Source organism: Euprymna scolopes, chromosome 30 (assembly GCF_053919585.1).
Source record: "Euprymna scolopes isolate OS-2025 chromosome 30, ASM5391958v1, whole genome shotgun sequence".
NCBI classification, from domain to species: Eukaryota; Metazoa; Mollusca; class Cephalopoda; order Sepiida; family Sepiolidae; genus Euprymna; species Euprymna scolopes.
The window spans coordinates 88,520,901-88,542,412 of record NC_136511.1 but is presented as its reverse complement, the minus strand read 5'-3'; the positions used below and the strand labels follow the sequence as shown (position 1 = coordinate 88,542,412).

Below are 21,512 nucleotides of genomic sequence, written 5' to 3'. Positions count from 1 at the left end.
TATCCCATAATGCATAGAAGAATAAACACGATTAAGTGGAGACAAGGACGTAGCCAGCCGTGCTTTCCGTGTTTTATGGATCTCCTCCTTTTGGAGAAGTTGACTGAAATTTTTTCCCTAATTTAAAACTATAGAAAGGCATCCAGAAATAAGTGTAAATAATTTGCCTACTAATGGGGGAATTATTTACTGCTTGTGAATTGATTTTGCCTGCCATTTCACAATAACTCCTCAAAGTTTACCTACTCATACAGGGATTTTGCAGGCTTGGATTCAAAATATTTACTAATTTATTTTATTTTTTTTACGAAAACTTTTTGTTTTGTTAGTTTATATTATTTTGACTTCATACATCTATAAGCATTTAATTATAACCAAAGGCAAAAGGTACAAAACAAATAACTACGTAATATGAAAGGTCATAATTGCATTTATTAATCCGGTTGAGCAATCTGACAAAGTAATTATTTCACGTTATATGAACATTTAATGAACATTAATTACAAATTTTATGTTGACCTAACTATAATAAAAATGAACAAAACGAAACGAAACTGTATTATGATGAAACGAAACAAACGAAACATTATATTTTATAAAATTTTTACTGCAAAAATGTGCCCCTTCCTTGGTCCTTCTTTGTTTGACTCCAGAATGGGAAGGCAGGGCACTGGAATTGTGTAAACAACTGCATTCTGAATACCCAGACAAATTGTACAAGCGCATATTGATAGCGGAACTTAAAAACGGAAATCACAAAATCCTGTGGTACATTGACGTATAAACAGACTCAAGCATTCAATGTTATAATAGTTAGCAAGAGGAAAAACTTCATGCAAATCGTAGATTTTGCCAATCTAACAGACCACAGGGTGAATATTAAGGGTGAAGACGGCGAGGCGGTGCAAATACACAAAGCTGGTAAGAAAGCTTAAAGGGGTCTTGAAGTTGAAGAAAGTAAGATCATTAGGAATAATCGAAAAAAAGAATGTGAGAAATGTGAATAAGAGAAATGGCTGAGAAGATACAACGGATAACAATAATGAAATCGGTTGGATTATTGAGGAAACCCATAGTATGTAGAGAATAATACAAATGAGCTAAAACGCTAATCAGGCAATGGTGTTAAAAATTTTGGCCATTTTCTAAAGGCTGATATATTGGCTCTTGTATCTTGATCTTGATGTACCATCGTAAGATTTAGATTTTGGGATTTTATCTGATATTGGCCAATGCTCATAATAATAGTTCGATATTTATTTTATTTTGTCTGCCTCAAAATATGCACACAATAGAAAGTAAAATCTAAAATGATTTTCCTGCTTCCTGGGCAACGCCAGAAAGTTACAATCCATCAGCAATAAAATAACGCTAGTAGTTTCTATTTGGCAAGAATTATTAGAATCTGTGATTTTGAAAAACACGTAATCTCTTTTGCGATTTATTCCAACATTGAATCCGGATGTCAGTTGTTCTATAGTGTTTCGTTTATTTGAAGTTTAAATATGTCCAGAATGTCGATTCTTATTTCATCTTGTAACATTATTGACTGTCTCCTTTACTTGCAGGCTTTAATGTAAACGTCATTTATACCCCAAAGCCCTTATCTTCCACCAAAAACTCCTGAATTGTGGCTATCACACCTTTCTCTTTTAGATGAAAAGGTGACAACGTCTATCTCCGAATCAAAGAGATATTTTAGCTTTTTCTCGCTTGGCTTGACGATCATTTGATTTAAAGTGATCTTAAGTCTTGAAGCCAGTTATTCGTCTCTATATTCGTGCGAGGAAGTTTATAAATTTGCAATATAGTCAACGACTCACAAATGAAAAAAAAACATAAAAAAGCAAGCTTTAACATTAAAATGTAATTTTGTACTGACCATTATACTGTAATCTCTCTGAAACTTTATTCAAACTGTTTTTATTTCAAAATGAGTTTTGCTTTAAGTAATTTTTCGTCGAAGTTTTTCTTCAGATGTCAAAATCTCTCGTTTTAGGTATCCGAGAAACAAGGTCGCTGCTGAGTCCTCTATTCTTGGTGGGTTTTTATTCTTTTAAAATATTAGATAAATTAATTACCATACCTATCATCTGAAGTCCGAGTAATATCCCTCCCATTGGTATATATATTGGTAGGCTAAGTTTTTTACTATCTTTTAGCCTAAGGTTATCCGAAGCTAAACGAACAACTCAAATGCGTATTGTCTTTTTTCGAGAATTCTACTAAACGAAAGCTAAGTAAAATATACCTTACGATCAATGTTCACATTTTAAAAGTGGTAGAAAATAACTTCAATGCGTTTGATGAAAGGATCTAGCTGTAAATTTTTATTGCAACTATATACTAAAAAGTTTATCTTAAGATGTGTCCATCAAACCTTGCCTAAAAAGTGTTTGTTTTACTGATTGGCTTTTTTTATAATCCCAGCAGTTTTTTCATTACCAAATTATTTTACACAGGATGTTAAAAGTTCAATTTAATTGTTAATGTATTGTTTAGTAATTAGATAATTAACTGAATAAATTTGATACCAAACAATATATTTTGTTATGATAATGCTATTGTCTATGTAAAGAAAAAATAATTCGATGTAAAGATTTTCTTAGTAAATGACGATTTTATAAGAATCCGAACATGAAAACTGGTTTTCGATTCTATAGCATAAATTTTCCAAAAATTATTTCAAATTTCCAAATGTCTCGAAGAAATCCATTCTTGTTTTGGTTTGTTTTCGAATAAATGAAAATGCATTCTGTTAAATTAAATTTCGATATATTATTTTTTTTTTTCAAATTTCAAAATTCATTTCATTTTTCCGCTAATACATTTTTGGTTTTAATAAATATTCGATTAATCGATTTAAGGAAAGTGGAAACTGGACCTCTCGCTTTTGTCCTTTACTGCTCACATTTAATGAGCGAGGTTTCTGACAAAGGAGAAAGGGGTGAAGCAGTATTTATTTTTCTTTTTAGTTTCTCGCATCAAGTTGCTTCATACCTGCTGCGCCTTTCTTTAAAAAAAAATACTACAATTATAGAAAAGGAATATTTTTATGTGCGTCTGTGTGTTTGTGAATTCGTTCCTTATGGACTTGAAAAAGACGAGTTCGAGTTTTAATAAATTTCAGACGAAGATACTATATGTACCTTGCAGTGTTCTTAAGTAGATTTTGCGTCGGAATGTCTTCGATAAGTATCAATGATTGATACCCGAAATAATCCAATGAAAGAAGGAACAGGCGATTTTGACCAAAGTTAACATTCTACACAGCCTAACATCACACGTGCATTGGAGAAATTTTATTACTACATAAGCTGAAAGACCTAACATATAAAATTAACAATGTGTTCTTTGCTATAACAGGGGCGTGTGCGAAATAAATGTTTAAAGTTTAAAGCACAATTTCAAAATGATGCATTACTTTATCAATTTAAACTTAAATTAAAGCCATTATCACCGCATAACTAGTAATGCCAGGCAGATAAAATCAACACCAGGCTTTTTGATATAAGAACGCGTCCGAAATGAATGTTTCAGTTTAGAGCACAATTGAAGCATGATACTTGACTTTGTATTTGAAATGTAAATGCAAGCCATTATATTAGGTTGACAAGAAGTTTCTTGCAGAATTTTAAAGTTTGATTTTAAATGATGCATTTTCAACTTAGTTTTCGTTATAATACTTTCACTTTATATAGCATTTTAGAAAGCGTTTTAGCTGTATTTGATCATTTAAAGTATAATCGTTTTAAATCAGTTGTCTTCTTTTCAGGGTGTGCATTACAAAATAGAAAAACACATTCGCACAATTTTTATATTTCAATTCAAGCTAGGCCAAAAAGCTGCTGAAAAAGCTCGCCATATCAACAAAGCGTTTCACCCCGGAACCATTGCTAAACGTACAGCATAATGGTGATTTTCGACATTTCGTGGCGGCAACAAGAGTTTGGAAGATGATGAGCGTAGTGGTCGGTCATCGGATGTTGCTAGCAATCAATTAAGAGCTAATCCACGCACAACTGTTTGTAAACTTGCTTTTGAATTAGACGTAACGTATACGACGATTTCCAGCCACTTGAGAGAGATTGGAAAGACAAAAACTTGATAAATAGATGGCTCACCAAGTGAACGACAACCAAAATAAACTCTGTTATGAAGTGTAATCTTCGTTGTTTTTTTTTACGCAACAAAACCGACCCGTTTATCAACTGGGGTGTAACTTGCGATGAAAAGTGGGTTCTTTACGACAACCAGCGACACTGATTCGACGTGGACGAAGCTCCAAGACACTTTTCAAAGCCAAAGTTGAGTTGCCCATAAAGAAGGTTATGCTGACATAATTAGTTTTATAATGTAGGCAAAACCAATACGGCGGAGAATATTGTTTTCCATTTATTACAAAATTAAAACGTCTTAAAATTTTAATATTTCTGTGTTCGGTTTTTATCTGAATCCAAGTAATGGAATACCGATAAACAAAAGCACAAATTAAAAACTCGCAAATAAAACAAAATTATTTATAAGTCGCTCAGCATAGTTCGAAGAATGGTGTGCCTTTTATTTTTCAGTTACTTATAAAAATGATAAAACTTCTTATTTGTATTTATTATATTTAATAATTTATTTTCACGGTGGCAGGATGAATAGCCACTTATAAACGACCTATAAACTTAGAACAAAATTCTTACTCTTTTTCAGAAATAAAGTCGGATTTACTTTTATTTATTTACTGTTTAGCACTTATTAAATACATTTTACATTATATTCACTTTTTCTCATGTTATAAGTTTAAACTCTATAGTAGTCTTATTAAACCACTAGCTATTTTTTTTAATTTTTACTTTAATCATCATTACTTTAAAAAATAAAACTGGAAATACCACTGAAACTGTCCAAACACAAACTTATAAAAATATTCTCAAGTCAAAATGGTTTATTCTAAATCCTTACTAAAACAAAACAAGCTATTTGATACGTAAAAATGAATACGAAATTTTATCCCTCATAATAATGCATAACCGACCCGTAAGACTAGAATATTTATCCTAAGCACTAAAAGCAACATTGGCGGTAAACTATATCAGCAACCGATCATTTTTGAACCACAAGTTATCTGAGATTTCGTTCCCCAGGAACAAACAAAAAATGAAAAAAAATAAAAGTTCGACGGCATTTTTTAAAAGTGAAAAGGAAATGGTTCTTCCAAAATAACCCATTTCATTATCTTTCAAAAATATTTACACACATACATATGTTTTTCAACGCTCTGCCGAATAACATGTACTTTTTAAGGTCTCTTTCCCCGTCCCCATGGCGGTAGCCAGCGCTTTTTCGTCCTCGTACTCACACGTCCACCTTCCCTGTCCCACTTTGCTTCAGCTTTTCTCGACCACGTGTTGCCTGTTTTTCTGCCTTTTTTCTCCCTCTTTTCGTGGCGTCTGCGCGTGCACACTTGCTTAATTTGCATATGTGCTAAGACAGCAGCTGCTGCTAATCAGCTATTTTACGGCTGCTGTTAATTTTATAACACGCGCGCCATACGCACTGTGTTACACATCTTTCATACCAAAAGATTTTTTTACACTAATTTTTATAAAACCTGCCTGAGGTAACAAAAAACAGGAAAAGTTTACACAATAAAACGAATAATTAAATCTAAATAAAAATTTGTTGGTCTACAGTCCGTTCACTATTTTTATTGTAGATGCCCCCCCCCCATCAGAAATATTTTCTTTGTATATTCTTTTTTTTTTTTTTTTTTGGTAAAAATAGAATTCCAACCTATATTTCTAAATATTTAAATGCACATTTTTATTACATCGAAAGGGAAAAAATCAGTAAACTGTTTAAATAGCAAGAATATGTATTCTTCAGTTGTGTTGTGTTGTTTTAATGTTAATAATATTTTATAAAATCAGTTTTATTCAGGTAGGAGCATATCTGATTTCTGTTGAATAGCCTGACGTTTATTGATCCTGGGTGTATAATATCATCAAATTGAAACAGGATATTTTTATTTTAGTAATAAATCTAAAATAAACTTTATTCTTGACACTCTTCATAACGTGGTATTGTATTCTCAGATAATTTATACAAATATAACTTTTTGTGTGAAGTTTTATGATCAGCTTTTTCGTATTTTCCTATATCAATCCTCGATTCCCTCTCTTCATCCTATCAGTCATAATATTAATATCTCTGCTTGCTCGTTTGATAGATATTTTCGCCCACTGCCCAAATAGTTTTATTTTTAATTTTAAACTACCCTATTAAGGATCGTTGGAACCAAAACATTTCAGGTAAATCATTATTACCTACATACGTGTCATTACGGAATTAGTATAAATTCCTAAAACTATGGAAAATGTATGGATAGTTACATAATTGAGAAAATATAGGATGGTTGTGTAGATTAGGAATCTTTCAAGCTAATACATTTTTTGTGCAAACATTATTACTTACTTGTCATGTCGAAATAAGTAAAAAAATCCAAAATTTATGAAAAATGAATTAATAGAAACAAATTATAAGTAAAACTAAGGCGCTGGTGTACATTAGGAATATTTTAAACTAACACAAAGTGGAAACATACTTACTTATGCCGAAATTAGTATACTTTAAAAAAGTATGAATATGGATCAATATAGACATAATTACAAGAAAATAAAATGTTTTTTTGCGTAAGTTAGCCATCTTTTAAATCATTGTATTTAAAATACAAACATTATTACAGCCTTTCATGTTGAAATAAGTATAAATTCTAAAAAATTTGAAAAATACATTAACTGAAAAGAAAAAAAACAGGTGCTCGTATTGATTAGATATATTTAAAAAAAATTCAGGTGAAACCATTATTACTTTTGCGTCATAAAATTAGTGTTAATTCCAAATATTTGGAAAAATGAATCAATAATTAAGTAATTAAAAAAAGAATATGGTGCTTTTGTAGAGTAGGGATCATTTAAATCAACGCATTTCAGGTGAAAACATTACTTACGTGTCATGTCAAAATTTGTATAATTCCAAAATTTATGAAAAATTGATCAATAAAAAATTACAAGAAAAATAGGGGTGCCTGTGTATATTAGGAAATATTTTAAATCAACATATGCAAGGTGAAAATATCATTACATACTTACTTGTCATGTCAAAATTAGTATGAATTCCAAAAAGTATGGAATCCATCCTGGGCCCAACTCTTTTCCTAATCTACATTAATGATCTTCCAAATCATATCCTTACATCATTTGTAGACATTTATGCTGACGACACTACCATTTATGGTACCACATCTAAGACAGTAAACGACCAAGTTCTCTCCAATTCTCTCTCCTCTGATCTTGAGCACGTAGTACAATGGGGAAAGGAGTGGCTGGTTACTTTTAATGCATCTAAAACCAAGCTTCTCTCTTTACATCATCAACATTCTAATCCACATTTGTCATCAATTGAAATGAATGGCTCTCGTCTTCAGGAGGCCTCAAGTTTTGACAAGCTTCTGGGCTTGACCATTACTCCTGATCTTAAATGGAACACGTATATCAAATCTGTTGCCAAGGCCGCTGGAAAAATGGTGGGATCTTTCTATCGATCCAGTAGATATCTCACTGCTGATGCTATTCTCTACCTATATAAGAGCCAGGTACGTCCAAGGATGGAATACTGTTGCCACATCTGGGCAGGAGCTGCTAGAAAGGACTTGTCCTGCCTTGATAGAGTTCAAAATAGACTTCGTAGCCTCGTAGGAGATGTCCTTATCTCCTCCTTGCAACCTCTATCTCACAGAAGAGATGTTGCGAGTTTGTCTCTGATGTATCGTTATTTTCATGGAAAGTGTTCAACTGAGCTTCAGTCTTTGGTCCCCCCTCGCCAAACTTTCACAAGAAACACTCGTCTAGCTGTAAACACTATCAATAATTTCCCCCACTCTTTATCTGTGCCTAAACCTAAACGTAGATTCCATGAACAAAGCTTCTTTCTTAGAACTGCACGCCTGTGGAATTGTCTTCCGTTTTCCTGCTTTCCGGCTGACTACAATATGGTTGTGTTCAAGTCTAAAGTAAATAAGTTCTTGATGAGCCGTTCCATATAAGTTATTAAATTTACCAAATTTTCATTACTAATGATTACTATATTGACCAATTTCTACTGTACACTCTTTAACCCTTATCCTTGAGTGGCCTCTGGGCCTTGATAATGTGGTGATGCCTTTGTAAAAAAAAAAAAAAAAAAAAAAAAAAATAGCTCAATAAAGAAATATTTAAAAGAAAGCAATAGAATGCTTGTGATAATTACGAGCTCTTCAACTCAATGTATTTCAGAGACAAACATCATTATACTTACTGTAATGTCGAAATTCATATCAATTCCAAAAAATGATGGAAAATGAATAAATGAAAAAACAATTACAAGAAAATACAGGGTGCTTGTGTGGATTAGATTTATTATTTAGCGTAACACATTTCAAGTGAAGACATTATTACAGTCTTACTCGTCATGTCGAAATTAGTATAAATTCCAAATATCATGCAAAATGAATCAATATAAAAAATAATTACGAGAATATATACGGTGGTTGTATAGATTAGGAATCTATGACAGTTACGCATTTCAGATGAAAGCATGATTACGGCCTTATTTGTTATGCCGAATTTAGTATAAATTCCAAAAAGTATAGAAAATAATTTAATTAAAAAATAAGAAAACATAGGTGGGTGTTTAGATTGGTGATCTTTTAAATCAACACATTTAAGGTGAAAAGATTGTTGTCTACTTATTTGTCGTGTCGAAATTAGATAAATGTCAAAATTCATAGAAAATGAATAAATAGAGAACTATTTTCTTTTCTAGCGGGATAGAAATTTAGTTTTATTAGTGCGTTTGATGCCCCTTTAAATTCAGGGATTTCAGTAGGACTTTGGAGGCTTCTTGACTTTTATTATTATCACTGCTCAACTCATGAAATTGTTCTTGTTTATTCATTATATTTTCTTAGAAAGTGGTACATAAACTTAGTTTTATAAGAAACTAGAAGGGCTGTCCGGCTTTGCTCGGGAGCGTATAAACAATGAGAAAATTGAAGTTGATTTTGAACATATTTGTTATTCTTCGGATAGAGGAATTTTTAATGTTTATGTATCATTTACAGGTTCATTTATTTCATACATGTGTAATACCCTAGGGCGGGTATTACACATGTATGAAATAAATGTACCTGCCCTAGGATAGGTAATTTACAGCATGTATATTTTACCTTCGCGAGGACAGGTAATGTACAACACATATTTAAAATAAGCTTACCTACCCTCGGATGGGTAATTTAAATACATATATGAAACAATTAAGCATACTCTCGTCAGGTATTGTACAACATATATGAAATAATTTCTTTTCCCACCAAGGCTACCATAATTTTAAGAAAATTGAAATCATTTTTACAAGACGGATCATTAGGATTTCCAAATTAATACATAAATTTCCGGTTATTAGTCAGCATTTTTCACATATGTATAAAATAACATTAGAAATTACATATATTTAACGTTAAAATATCGTGAAATTGTCCCCCTGCAGAAAACCGGCCAGCTCATCCAGTAAGAAATAACAGTTTTGGCGAATTTTTCGATATTATTCATCCGAGATTTTGAACTTTAAAATGATACCAAATTTGTCAGTGTTCGTGTCGCCTGTCGAAAGTTTTAGGACGACATACAAACATGCATACATTTAAACAGATTTTTGCTCTTTATGTAATAGACTAGCAGGGGTACCCGGCGTTGCCCGGGTGTTTGGAGGTGTGTGTGCTGTTAAATAAAAAAAGAAACCGGGGAGTAGGATCGAACCCAAAGCCCTGGGGCGAAGTTTGAAAATAAAATCGGCCAGAAAGACGTTTAAATTTATTTAAGTAAGAACCAAATTGACAGGTGCGCGCACGGAAGTCGTAGAGCGTTACGACGACAACGTAAGCAATAGCTATTCAGCAAATGAGGTCAATGGCCAGGTTTGTTTGTTATAAGCGAAGTAAAAAAAAACATAAAAACGAACGTTAAAACTTAAGCGGGGTAATCAAAACATCGAAAAAAAAACACAAAAAAACTAACGTAGGGCAAACGAACGATGTTAAATGTAAAAATCGAAAAAACAAAAAAAGAAAAGAGAAAAACGAACACGTGAAAATGGCTTAAATAAGCCTGTTTCGATATTAAAATTTAAAAAATCGGCGGGTACTCGAGTGTTTTGGGGTGTGTGGTCGGGGGTGGATAAGCGAAGTAAAAAAAAAACAGAAAAACGAACGTTACGTGAAAATGGCTTAAATAACACTGGTTCAATATTTAAATTTAAAAAATCGGAAAAAAGACATCTTCCACCACGATTCCAACCCAAAACGTTTAGAAAACGAACCAACGCGATAACCAACTGAGCTAACGCGACGTACATGAAATTTAGTCAGTTTTTCAACTATTTAAAGTAAATCAGTTCATGACGTCATTTGGCGCATGCGTAGAACCGGTCGTCGTCACGAGAGGACCGCTTTTGTTGACACCCCCCTGTCGAAAATTGTCGATTTCGGGGTGAAAAAAAATTAACGTTTTTGGCCAATTTTTCGATATTTTTCGAGCAAAGAATGGAGCTTCAATATGATACCGAGTTTGTGAATTTTCGCCGTGTTGGTCGAAAGCTTTTAGCGGACACACAAACACACATACAAACATGCAAACATACATACACACATTTTCGCTTTTATATTTATAGATGAATTCCAGAATAATGAGAGATAAAAAAATAAGTTTTAACAGAACTATGTTAAGTTTTAATACGACTTTGGTATTTATAGTCCCGGTCAATAATCTGAAACAAACTCTAGCACAATGAATTATTAATATATTAAGACACTCGTGTTACGTTTAAATTGTGTAACAATTAAAAATATGGACGATATGAAATATGGTTTTCGGGAAATGATATTTTCTTTTATTTTCAACAATAGCAAAATAAACAAATAAGGTTATTCACAAATATTTACAACAATAACAAAACCAACAAAAAAAAAGTCGTTTAACAAAGATAAGTTTTTTTTTTAGATTACTACTATCAAATACAGAGGAAAAGAAGGCTTGTTGAAACTTGAGGTCTAAAACTAGGACGAGGAAGTGGAGGGTTACGAGGGTAAGGGAGGTAGTCAAAATTAAGAACGGCTACAGGCCAGTCTTCTAGTGATTATTCACTCAATTAACAACGAAATTCAATGACTATAAAAATTTCTTTTGTTTTTTTTCTTTTAAAAGTTTGGTCAATGAGATTATTTCAAAATTGTATTTACCACCAGTCCAGAGGGCTTTTTCTGCAACTTTCCGTGGGTTGGAGGGATGTAAATAATTTTTCTTTTTGGTTTAGATTCTTTCGGCTGGACGTATCCGTGAATCATAGACCGGAGTTATCTTGACGGGACCAAGTTGATAACTGGATTGTTTTCCTCTCCACTTTTATTTATATGACATCTGTAACCCATTCTAGATTATTTCTGAACCCTCTAGGACTTTTCAGATACTTCTAAAACCTTCTACTCTTTCTAACTATTCTCTGGCCTTTAAACTATCTCGTGAATTAAAACTGTTGAGGTTTGATCATTAGGGGTGCCTAGAATACGATAGCACACATTTTAAACAGTTTTATTTATTTTTTATTATTGTTTTATAGAAATGCTCCCTCGTAACACTCGGTAAATACGATATTCTACATTAAGCAGTGCCCAATTCTATATATGTAACAGGTGCATACAATAATACAGTAGGACACTTGATATGTAAAATATAGAGTGCACTGCATGGGTTCTTGTTTTCTTCCGAGAAATACCGAGTGCCTTAAAAAAATTGTAGATGTACAGGAATATATTTCAAGATTATGAATAGAACAACAATCCTCGAATATACTTGGTGTATGTATGTAAATGTATAAATAATGTTCATTAAAGAAAATAATACTTCATTCGTCCTAAACAAGCCATACTCTCACCTTGATATAAGAAGGCAGAAACTATTAAAGTGGAAATCTTTCCGGCGTCTAGGGACATCTAAACAAATGTATATGATCTTGCTACTTGTCGGGTTAGCCTGGAGTATTTATGTTGGGGTGCTAGAAGTGTAAGGAGTTTGTCAAAGCATATTCCATTGATATGCGTGTAAAACTGTCACGGGGTGCAACATTGTGGCGATAAGGCAGGAGTTGGAGCTTTGATTTCAGACTGTTTTTGGCATTTTTCTAAAATAAAAAAAAAACTAGTGATAGATGCATCAGCTCAGATGTCGCAACAATACTCTATACGTTGGAGAATGATTGTAGTGATAAAGGATATTCGTAGGTTGATTAGCTTTTTAGTACTGTTTTTTTTTGTATTTTTGCAGCAACCTTGGCAATATTTCAATGTATTTGTCCCACTTCATATTGGCTGTGAATGTTAAACCGAGAAGTTTCAGCTATGAGCTCTCAGGTAGAGTATCATTAGTCATGGAAATCGGTAGTTAAGATTTCTTGTAATTATTAAAAGATAGTTATGATAGCATTAAATGTTACCATCCAGTTATACACCTATTTCAGTACAGATAAAAAGTCATTTTCAAAGTTTTCAGCGATTTTCTTCGATATGTACACTGCGTCTTCATCTTCGTCTGCTATAAGGCGGTGTGTCATCAGCGAATATACCTAACTCGAAAACAATGTTATCAAATAGTTCATTCTTGATCAGTTATGTTGACGTACGGACATCGAAGGTAACTTGGATTCTTCTGTTAACAAGAATCTAATTATATTGAATATTGGTCTAGTAATACCGTATGATTTAATTTTTATAAGACCTTCATGAAAGACCTTGTCAAAACTTTGGATATATCAAGGGTACGGCTCTAGCTTTCTCTGGCTTATCCCGTACATGGTGTTTGCTTTCAGAGATGACCGTTGTATATCTGCAGTAGAAGACGGTTGTTTTAATCCATACGGTCAGTAAGAAAGACGCTTAGCATTTACAAGGTTATAAAATTGTGCGTGATTGATTAATAACTAAGATATTGTATCAAAAGGATGGAAGAGACTGGGAGGGCGATAATTGAGCTGGTCAGTTCTTTCAACAAAACCACTAAATACGTGTGCAAAGGAAATTTTCATATAATTAGGAGAGTAAAATTTAACAAGGCATTTGTTGTGTAGTGCAGAGAACAAGGTCTAGCTCAACAAAGCATTTCTTTATTAGTATAGCAGGACTAATATAAGGCTCAGACACGTTTGAGGTATCTAGGTTTATTTATGATATCACGGGCTGGAAAAAAAGAATGATTTTCTGATAATTGTGTGCGACTTCTCTCCTCGGGAAGAAATTAAGGAAGGTGTGATTTCTGGAGTTGCAGGTGAATTGCCGGGCAAGCAGTTCAGCCTTCTTAGTTACTATGCAAGTGGCTACATGGTTATTAGATAAGGATATATAGTTGATTGCCTATTATTAAGCACACTATTAATTTTTTTTTCAGAAATCGTGAGTTCCTAATTCCTAATTTATGCCTATTTCCATTCGATTTATGGCGAATAAATAGCCGGAATGCATGCTGCTTTTTCGCAATAGCGCCAGCACAGGTTGAAGTGAAGCTATGAGAAGGATGAAACTGGCTCTAGGATTGGGAACATGAGCTTCAAGGGTTGTTTTTATCTATTCAGTTTCCTCGTTTTCACACTGTTCAGCAAGAAAAGTAAATATATCCATGAAGCATCTTCATAAGGAATCTCAATTATTCAACTTCCCCTATGAGTCGTAATAATAAAATATGAAACATTTTTCTTGCCGAAGCTGTAAGGAAAAGTCATTTACTTTGAAAGTGGAAATATCTTAGAGACTTACTGTCTTAATACTGATTAATAGGACTTATTTTTCTGTAATTCCTACAGCTGTAGCAGTAGTCTCTTTAGTTAGCACATACAGTAAATGACGTCCAAGACTAAGAATTAGCCAGTGAGAAAAGGGTATGAAGCCACACTGATGATTCACAGTGAAATTAAATATATTTTTTTTCATTAAAAGAACATTATGTATGTGTATATTTATATATATATAATAATTTCCACAGCCAAACAACACACACAAACATACACATATGCGTGTGTGTCTATATGTGCGTATGAATAGCAAATAGAAGACATATTGCAGCGACCACATAATTGTTCAAATCTGTTATCTATAATAAATACACACACACACATATATATATATATATATATATATATATATATATATATATATATATATATATATATATATACTAGCAGCTCAGTCCAGCTTTGCTCGGGTTGTATGTACTGTTCATAAATTTATGTGCATATATATATATATATATATATATATATATATATATATATATATATCAAAAGTTTGACTCATGTCCAGCTAATCTACATCTAAAATTTCAAGTGTTTAGACCCAACATTGGCAGAGGAGTTTGGTAGAGTTTGTAAAGGTCAACTCTTTCAACTTTAACCTCTTGGAAGCCACATGTTCGGCCAAAAAACGATTAAAAAGGTTGTCCTCTGTCTGAATATACTTTATCTAAAATTTCAAATGTTTGGACCAAAACATTTTCTGATTTATTTCGTAGAGGCCGCAGAGGTCTATTTTTTACTTTGATCCCAATTTTGATCCCTTAAGACTAATTGTTTTAGGTTCAAATCAAATTTAAAAAATTGACCCATGTCCAAGGAACCTACATCTAAGATTTTATCTAAAATCGATGAACTTTGATCTCTTGGCAGCGAAACTTCTGGCTGAAAACCGATTAAAAAGATTTTCCCAAATCTCAATATCCCTTATGTCAAATCTCGAGTCTTTGGACAGAAAATTGACAGAGTAGTTAGGTAGGGAAATCTACACACATTGACACACCAACACAATTTCACTTTTATATATATATATATATATATATATATATATATATATATATATATATATATATATATATAACTAGCATGGGTGCCCGGTGTTGCCCGGGTGTTTGGAGGTGTGTGTTAAGCAAAAAAAAAAGTGGTAGTAGGAAGGTAGGCTCGAACCCGTACAGCGAAGGAGAAAAAAGAACAGAAAAAACGTGACGTCTTTGCTGTTTCGACCACCGTCTAACCGGATGTGACGTAGGTTTAAATTAAGGCTAGACAATCGAAAGGATAGGGTGACTTTCGAAAATATCAACGAAAAAAAGCAACCCCCCTGTAGAAAAGTACCCAGCTAAGGGTGAAGCAATTAATGTTTTAGCCAATTTGGCGGTATTTGTCGTCTGAAGAGTCGAGCTTCAAAACGATACTGATCTTGTAAAAATCCGTCACTTCCGTCGAAATTTTTAGGCAGACGTGCAAACATACATACATGCATTTATATATTAGTAGCTCAAATTTTCGACCCAAACCGATTAAAACGTTTGTCCTATCTCTGAATACCCTTTATGTAAAATTTCAAATGTTTAGACCAGGAATTGTCTGAGTAATTTGGTAGAGGTCAATTTTTTTTTAACTTTGACCGCTATTATGACCCTTAACATTTATTATTTGAGGCTCAAATCAGGTTATTAAGTTAGATCCATGTCCAAGGAACCTATATCTAAATTTTCAAGTGTTTATGCCCAAAATTGTCGAAGGAGTTTGGTAGAGTTCTCAAAGGTCAAATCGGTGAACTTTCACCTCTTACCAAGCAAATTTCTGGCCGAAAAAGAAATACAAAGACTTCGCAATTCTCAGTACCCTGTATATCAAATTTCGAGTTTGTAGACTTAAAATTGACAGCGTTATTGTGTAGGGAAATGTACACAGACAGACAGACAGACACTTTCACAGATATATAGATTATATTAAAACAAAAATATGTACTATGTAGCTATATTTTTACTAACGAAAATGCGTCTAAAAGGTGGGGACATTTAACAAACCAACTATCAAATGTACATTAAATTAATTATATTCTTTATTTAAACATAGAATCAGTTTTTTAATCCTCAATGTCTGGCAAGACCTTATCGTATCCTGCTTTCCCAATAAGCCAGTAAGTCGTGATAGTCCGACCACACACCTCCCTATCTCCGCGATATTTGTAAAAGAAACCCCCTAATTCATTCAAAATGTTAATAGTATTTTTGCTGACTTGGACATGCAACGGTTTCGATGAAGACTCCATCGTCGAGGCTATCTGCATGGTCTCTCCAAACAGCGCAAATCGAGGCATCTTAAGGCCAACTACACCAGCACCTACAGATCCCGAGTGGATACCAATTCGTAATAACAGTTTATCATCGGGTAAATGTGGAATTGGGACCGTCATGATAGTGCAGACGATGTCAATTGAAGCGGTAGCAATTTCACCTGCGTGTAAAATCCCGTTTCGGTTTGGAACTCCACTGGAGACCACATACGCGTCACCAATTGTTTCCACTTTGTAGACGTCATATTGTGCGAGAATTGCGTCGAATTTTCCGTACAGAGTGTTTAGTAAAGCCACTACTTGCATAGGATCACTTTTTTTAGCAATGGTCGTAAAACCGACAATGTCACTGTAAAAGACGGTAACATTCTCAAAGGTTTCAGGTGGCACTTTCTCCCCGACTTTCAACTTTTCCACCACGTGTCGTGGCAGCATTTGCCCAACGATATTATCGATTTTAGCCTTTTCAATTTCCATGTCATTCGTCCGTTCAATGACTATCTGTTCAAGATTCCGTGAATATGATTCCAGTAAATTTATTAAGTTATCCGCTAATTCACCTTTTGAGGGGTGGATGTTTTGAATGATAGACTCCAACTTATGAAAGGATAACCTCAGATCGGGGTCCTCGCACCAAATATCCTCAAGCATTTTCTTAAATTTCTTTTGAGTCCCTGCTCCCTCAGGCATTTGTTCAATTGTTATTTTTGGTCGAATAATATCATCTCCATTGACGGAATTCCATATTTCACGTTCCTTGTCCAGATTAGGATTGTCTTTATTGGAAATCAAGTCCAGGACTGCGAATATCGATAATGATTTTCGTTCATGCCCAAAAGGCACATCCCGAGTTGCGATTTCAGAAATAATGATTGCAAAAGAATAGATATCCCCTTCCTTAGTTCCCATGCGGACACCATCAAGAGAAGATACAGTTCGTAGAATTTCCGGCGCTGTCCAGAATAGGGATAATTGATTCTCATGATAAACATCACTGTTTTCTTCATTAACCCATATAGAATACGGCCCATAACGAATTGAAGGGACACCAAAACCAGACAAGCGTACGGTCCATCGGTTATCTAAAAGACAATTTGATGATTTCAAGCGTCCGTGTGAAGGAAAACCTGTCTTTGAATGAAGGAAATTCATTCCGCAGCAGATATCCTTTATGAATGAAAACCGAAAATTCCAGTCAAGTTGTATGCTATCGTTGACTAATATATTTTCCAGACTGCCCTTCAGTGCTGGTTCCAAAAGCAAACAGACATGAGGATAAGTGAGGCAAGCGCCTCCGTAGTTTATGAGATTTTTGTGATCGAGAGTCACTAAGTCAACCATGTCGGATCGAACTCTTGGGTCGCTTACATCAATAGTTTTAGAGTTGAAAAACTTCACGTACCATTTCTCGTTATTCCATACATAGAAGCTTGCTGTTATACTAGTTGAACTTCCACCGGCCGCTTCCTCCGGGAATAAATCTGACCATAAAACGACCCAAGACAAATTGGATAAAGCTGTTCTTCGTCCCATGTATTTTTTTATACGAGGCATGTTGCTATAAGTCAAGTAAACGATTGTGATTATAGTTAAAATTAAAGGAACTACGATCGAGGCGAGGTGGATGGAGCACGCTGCATCAATCCAGAACATTGATGTGCATGTGCATTTTTCTGGCTCAGTACATTTTCCTTGTTTACAAATAGCCGAACAAATCGGGATGTCACAATTCTTACCGCTCCACCCTTTATTACAGACGCATTTGAACGGAAAATAACAGTGACCATATAGGCAGCGGCACATAACCTCACTACAGCTGTCTCCGTAGTAACCGAAGAAGCATTCACACTTATCCATGCTTATACACCTTCCTTTATCGTAACGATTGACATCAGTTATCGTCAGTCTTCTTCCGCAAGAATCTTTGCATAAATGCTGGGGAACAACTTTTTCAAATCGTTCAAATCTACTGGGAGGCCACGGCTCTGATTTGTCTCTAGTGAACTGGTACGTGTCTTTATCAAGTCCTCCGCTATACGAAATGAAGGCTCTCAAATTGTATACGTCCGAAGCTGGTAGGGCTATATTCGTCAATGATAAATTAGTAAAAGGATCTTTTATTTTAGGGGCTACCCCAAACTTAAATTCTATTTGGACGTTATTAATATCATGTGTAATATACCTTATTAACTGAATTTCATTGTCAAATTCAGGGTTCAGTGCTTTTATTATCCCCGTGTAACCGGATCGGTCACCGTATTTATCCATATTTAATGCACCAGTGAGCCCATTGAGTTTCATTTTTCTTAAATTCTTGATAATCAGTAACCCCCTGGCCGTAAGTCGTTTGGAGATTATGCGATGTATCGAAGATGCAAATAACCAGACAGCGTCATAACCAAGGGCCATGAAGGCTCCGGCATCATTGGACGGATAAAAAGACGGCTCACCCATGTATATTGTTCGATCAACTCTCAAAAACTTAGAAAGGACGTCGGTCCAATGAGGAGACCCGAAATGACTGATGTTGTAAACCTCGGTAAACAAAAACGAACCTTTATATGCCAATGAACATTTTATATTTGGCGCACAGAGTTTATTAAACGGGAATTGTCGCGCGTAGTCACTTAGGAATACCCATTGATAGCCGTTATCCGAAGATAAACCATATGCGTGAGCTGCACTCAAAATAGGAACCATATATGTACCATTTATCAGCGCTAATATAATCCGGGTATTCAAACTAATAACATCTTTTATTTTCTCATCCAACATCTCCTTATCTGGTTTTAGCGGATCGAATAATGGAATGTCCACATCTTCATCAAACGTTACATTATACATGTCTGCAAAATTATGCAACGCTGATGGCATAATCTCGTTTTCCATTCTAAGAATACAAATTTTAGTCCAGCCTCTATCACGTGCTGCAATCAGAAAGGAAATGATGATTTGATTCCAATTCCAGCAAACCCTATTAAAATATTGATAGCTCTTGAACTGCTCAGCTCTTTGTGTAATTGAAATCATTGTAATTTTATCGTTATTTGTCTCTCTCATCATGGGGATGGCCAAGTCCCGATTAGTCGGCAATATAATACCGCGTAATCTTTTGCTTGGTTGTCGTCGTGACTGCACACGAAAATTCGAGTAGATGCTATTCGTTCGACTTATATCGTTAAAAGTCTCGACCGTATCCACTATTATTTTCATCCGATATTGTTTTAAAATACCAGGAATAGCACCACTATTTATATCTTGTGCCGCTAATTTAACAAAAGTATTTAAGTGAGGATTTATATTCATTCCAATACCTGAATATCTAAAGTTGTCAAAATGTCCCAAGTGTATATCGCCCACAACATTAAAAACACTTGAGTTGACCATTGCCTGAACGTTTACCATGGAGTAGATATTTAAATATACGGATGAGATAATCTGACATAGTGAACCTCCAAGTTTCCCATAACCCTCAAGGATGTAGGTCGTAATGTCTTTAGAAATACATACACCCCTAGGAAATGTCGTAATTTCCAGAGGCAAATTTCCGTGTGGCCCAGAGTAAATTCGGTTTCCGTTAATATCTCTCGCTTCCACATACATGGGTCCCGGGATTTCAAAATTACGAGTGATCGTTATTTTTTCTGTCGTTTTAAACGGCGAATGCAAGAAAAGATTAGCAAGTGTTTGATGTGTTACTTTAAACTTATTTGTTAACGATATGGCGGGCGTTTTACGCAATAGAGCTTTTGTCATCGGTTTAAATCGCACCACACCAAATTGTATTATTTTTTCAGACATGTATGTATCTGCATAACATGTTGGGCAGTCGGGCGCTCTGAGCCACGGATCATTAGACATATACATGGTCAGATTTAACCTGATCTCATGCATAACGTCTAATATTCGAACGTCTGTGAAGGTTACTTTACCGTCAGAAGCCTGTATTCGTATAACCCTATCATATGTCGCTTGGTTAATGCTTATGGATCCCCCCAGTCGGGCGTTCGTGAAAGCGATAATCATATCCTTTCCAGATGCATGATAGAACTTTTTGTATTCGTATGAGACAGTTAGTTCAACATAAAGGATTGAGGCGAGACCTTCGGTGATTACTCGATCTTTAGAATCGCGAATTTCGGCGCTGATGTTAAAAGGAGTATTTGCAATTACCATTTGAGGTGGTTGTTGTGTGATAAACAGAGAGGCTGCTGGAACGGTTATCTTGAAAGGATTTGTGTCCGCCGTTAATTTCATATCCGGTATACTGATCCGAAGAAAGCGAAGATTGTTGGGTAACATTCCACTTGGATGCTCGTGACTTAACCAATCCAAAATAATCATATCGTCTGTAAATTTTTTTATAAGAACAGAGCTACTTTCGGTGGAGCCACATTTTTTCACATACTTCCTACGATCAAACCTTTCTGGCCACTTTACTCCAAAATGCGTTCGCTGGCAGAGCATACCGCCTGTTTGCTTCCAAACATCGTTCGCTGATGGATTTGTCAATGAAGAAACATCCAAACTGCTAATTTTTACATCCGGATTCCCCTCCGGTTTGATGATGTTATTTCCATAGTCTTTTACACGGGCGACAATCGGTTTGCTTGTTACTTGATTGAGTGGGACGCTGTATACCATATCTTTGGCTATTTTGGGAATAGTGGCCGGAGGTACAAAGTTAGAGTCCAACTCAATTCGGTAAACTACACTTTGGACGTGATCATAATTCGACAAGAAGAGTAAAAGTAGTACAGATGGAAACATATTTCTTTGCAAGAGTTGTGCAAAGACGCGCTAATAGAACGATGTATTTCTTTACGACTATATTATTACGTCATAAATGACGATACCTGTCTATATGATTTCATCAATTGTTTACATATGTTGAAAGGGGGCGTTTAGAATTGAAGATACTATAATCCACAAAAATCTTCTCTCCGTATTGAAGGGAACATCCGGTTAGTTTTTGTTGCCTTCCTTAGAAAAGGAGAGATTGCTTATTGCCTGTGCCTAAGTCGCACTCACAAAGAAATGCCGATCGGTTTGACAGTAGATAATTTTATAACAACCCGTTGATATCTGCTTACCTTGCATCATACCCTATATGAGGGTGCGAGAAAATCTATATATGGAATAATAGATGTGATTAGTTTAAGAATAGGATCCTGGACGCGGAATCAACCAACAAACATCGTAGATTCCACGTCTAAATCTGCGGCAGAATTATTGCCTTTTGCGCATGACTAAATATTATAGTCCCTTTATATTTATCTTCGTAGTTTCAGCA

At 34.6% G+C, this 21,512-nt stretch overlaps 2 protein-coding genes across 5 annotated transcripts in view; both read right to left on the bottom strand.

The window, feature by feature from the left end:
- LOC145254609 (uncharacterized) overlaps positions 1 to 21,512 on the bottom strand; it is a 1,148,515-nt gene that overhangs the window by 553,452 nt on the left and 573,551 nt on the right. The gene's annotated exons all lie outside the window — the stretch shown is intronic.
- On the bottom strand, positions 15,964 to 21,245 carry LOC145254884 (uncharacterized). Its single transcript, XM_080113798.1, has one exon. The coding sequence runs from the start codon at positions 20,987 to 20,989 to the stop codon at positions 16,010 to 16,012; it is 4,980 nt and encodes a 1,659-aa protein (XP_079969924.1). The 5' UTR covers positions 20,990 to 21,245; the 3' UTR covers positions 15,964 to 16,009.

Excerpts from the sequence above, each read along its gene's own strand:
- LOC145254884 (XM_080113798.1), bottom strand. The coding sequence starts at position 20,989 with ATGTTTCCATCTGTACTACTTTTACTCTTCTTGTCGAATTATGATCAC.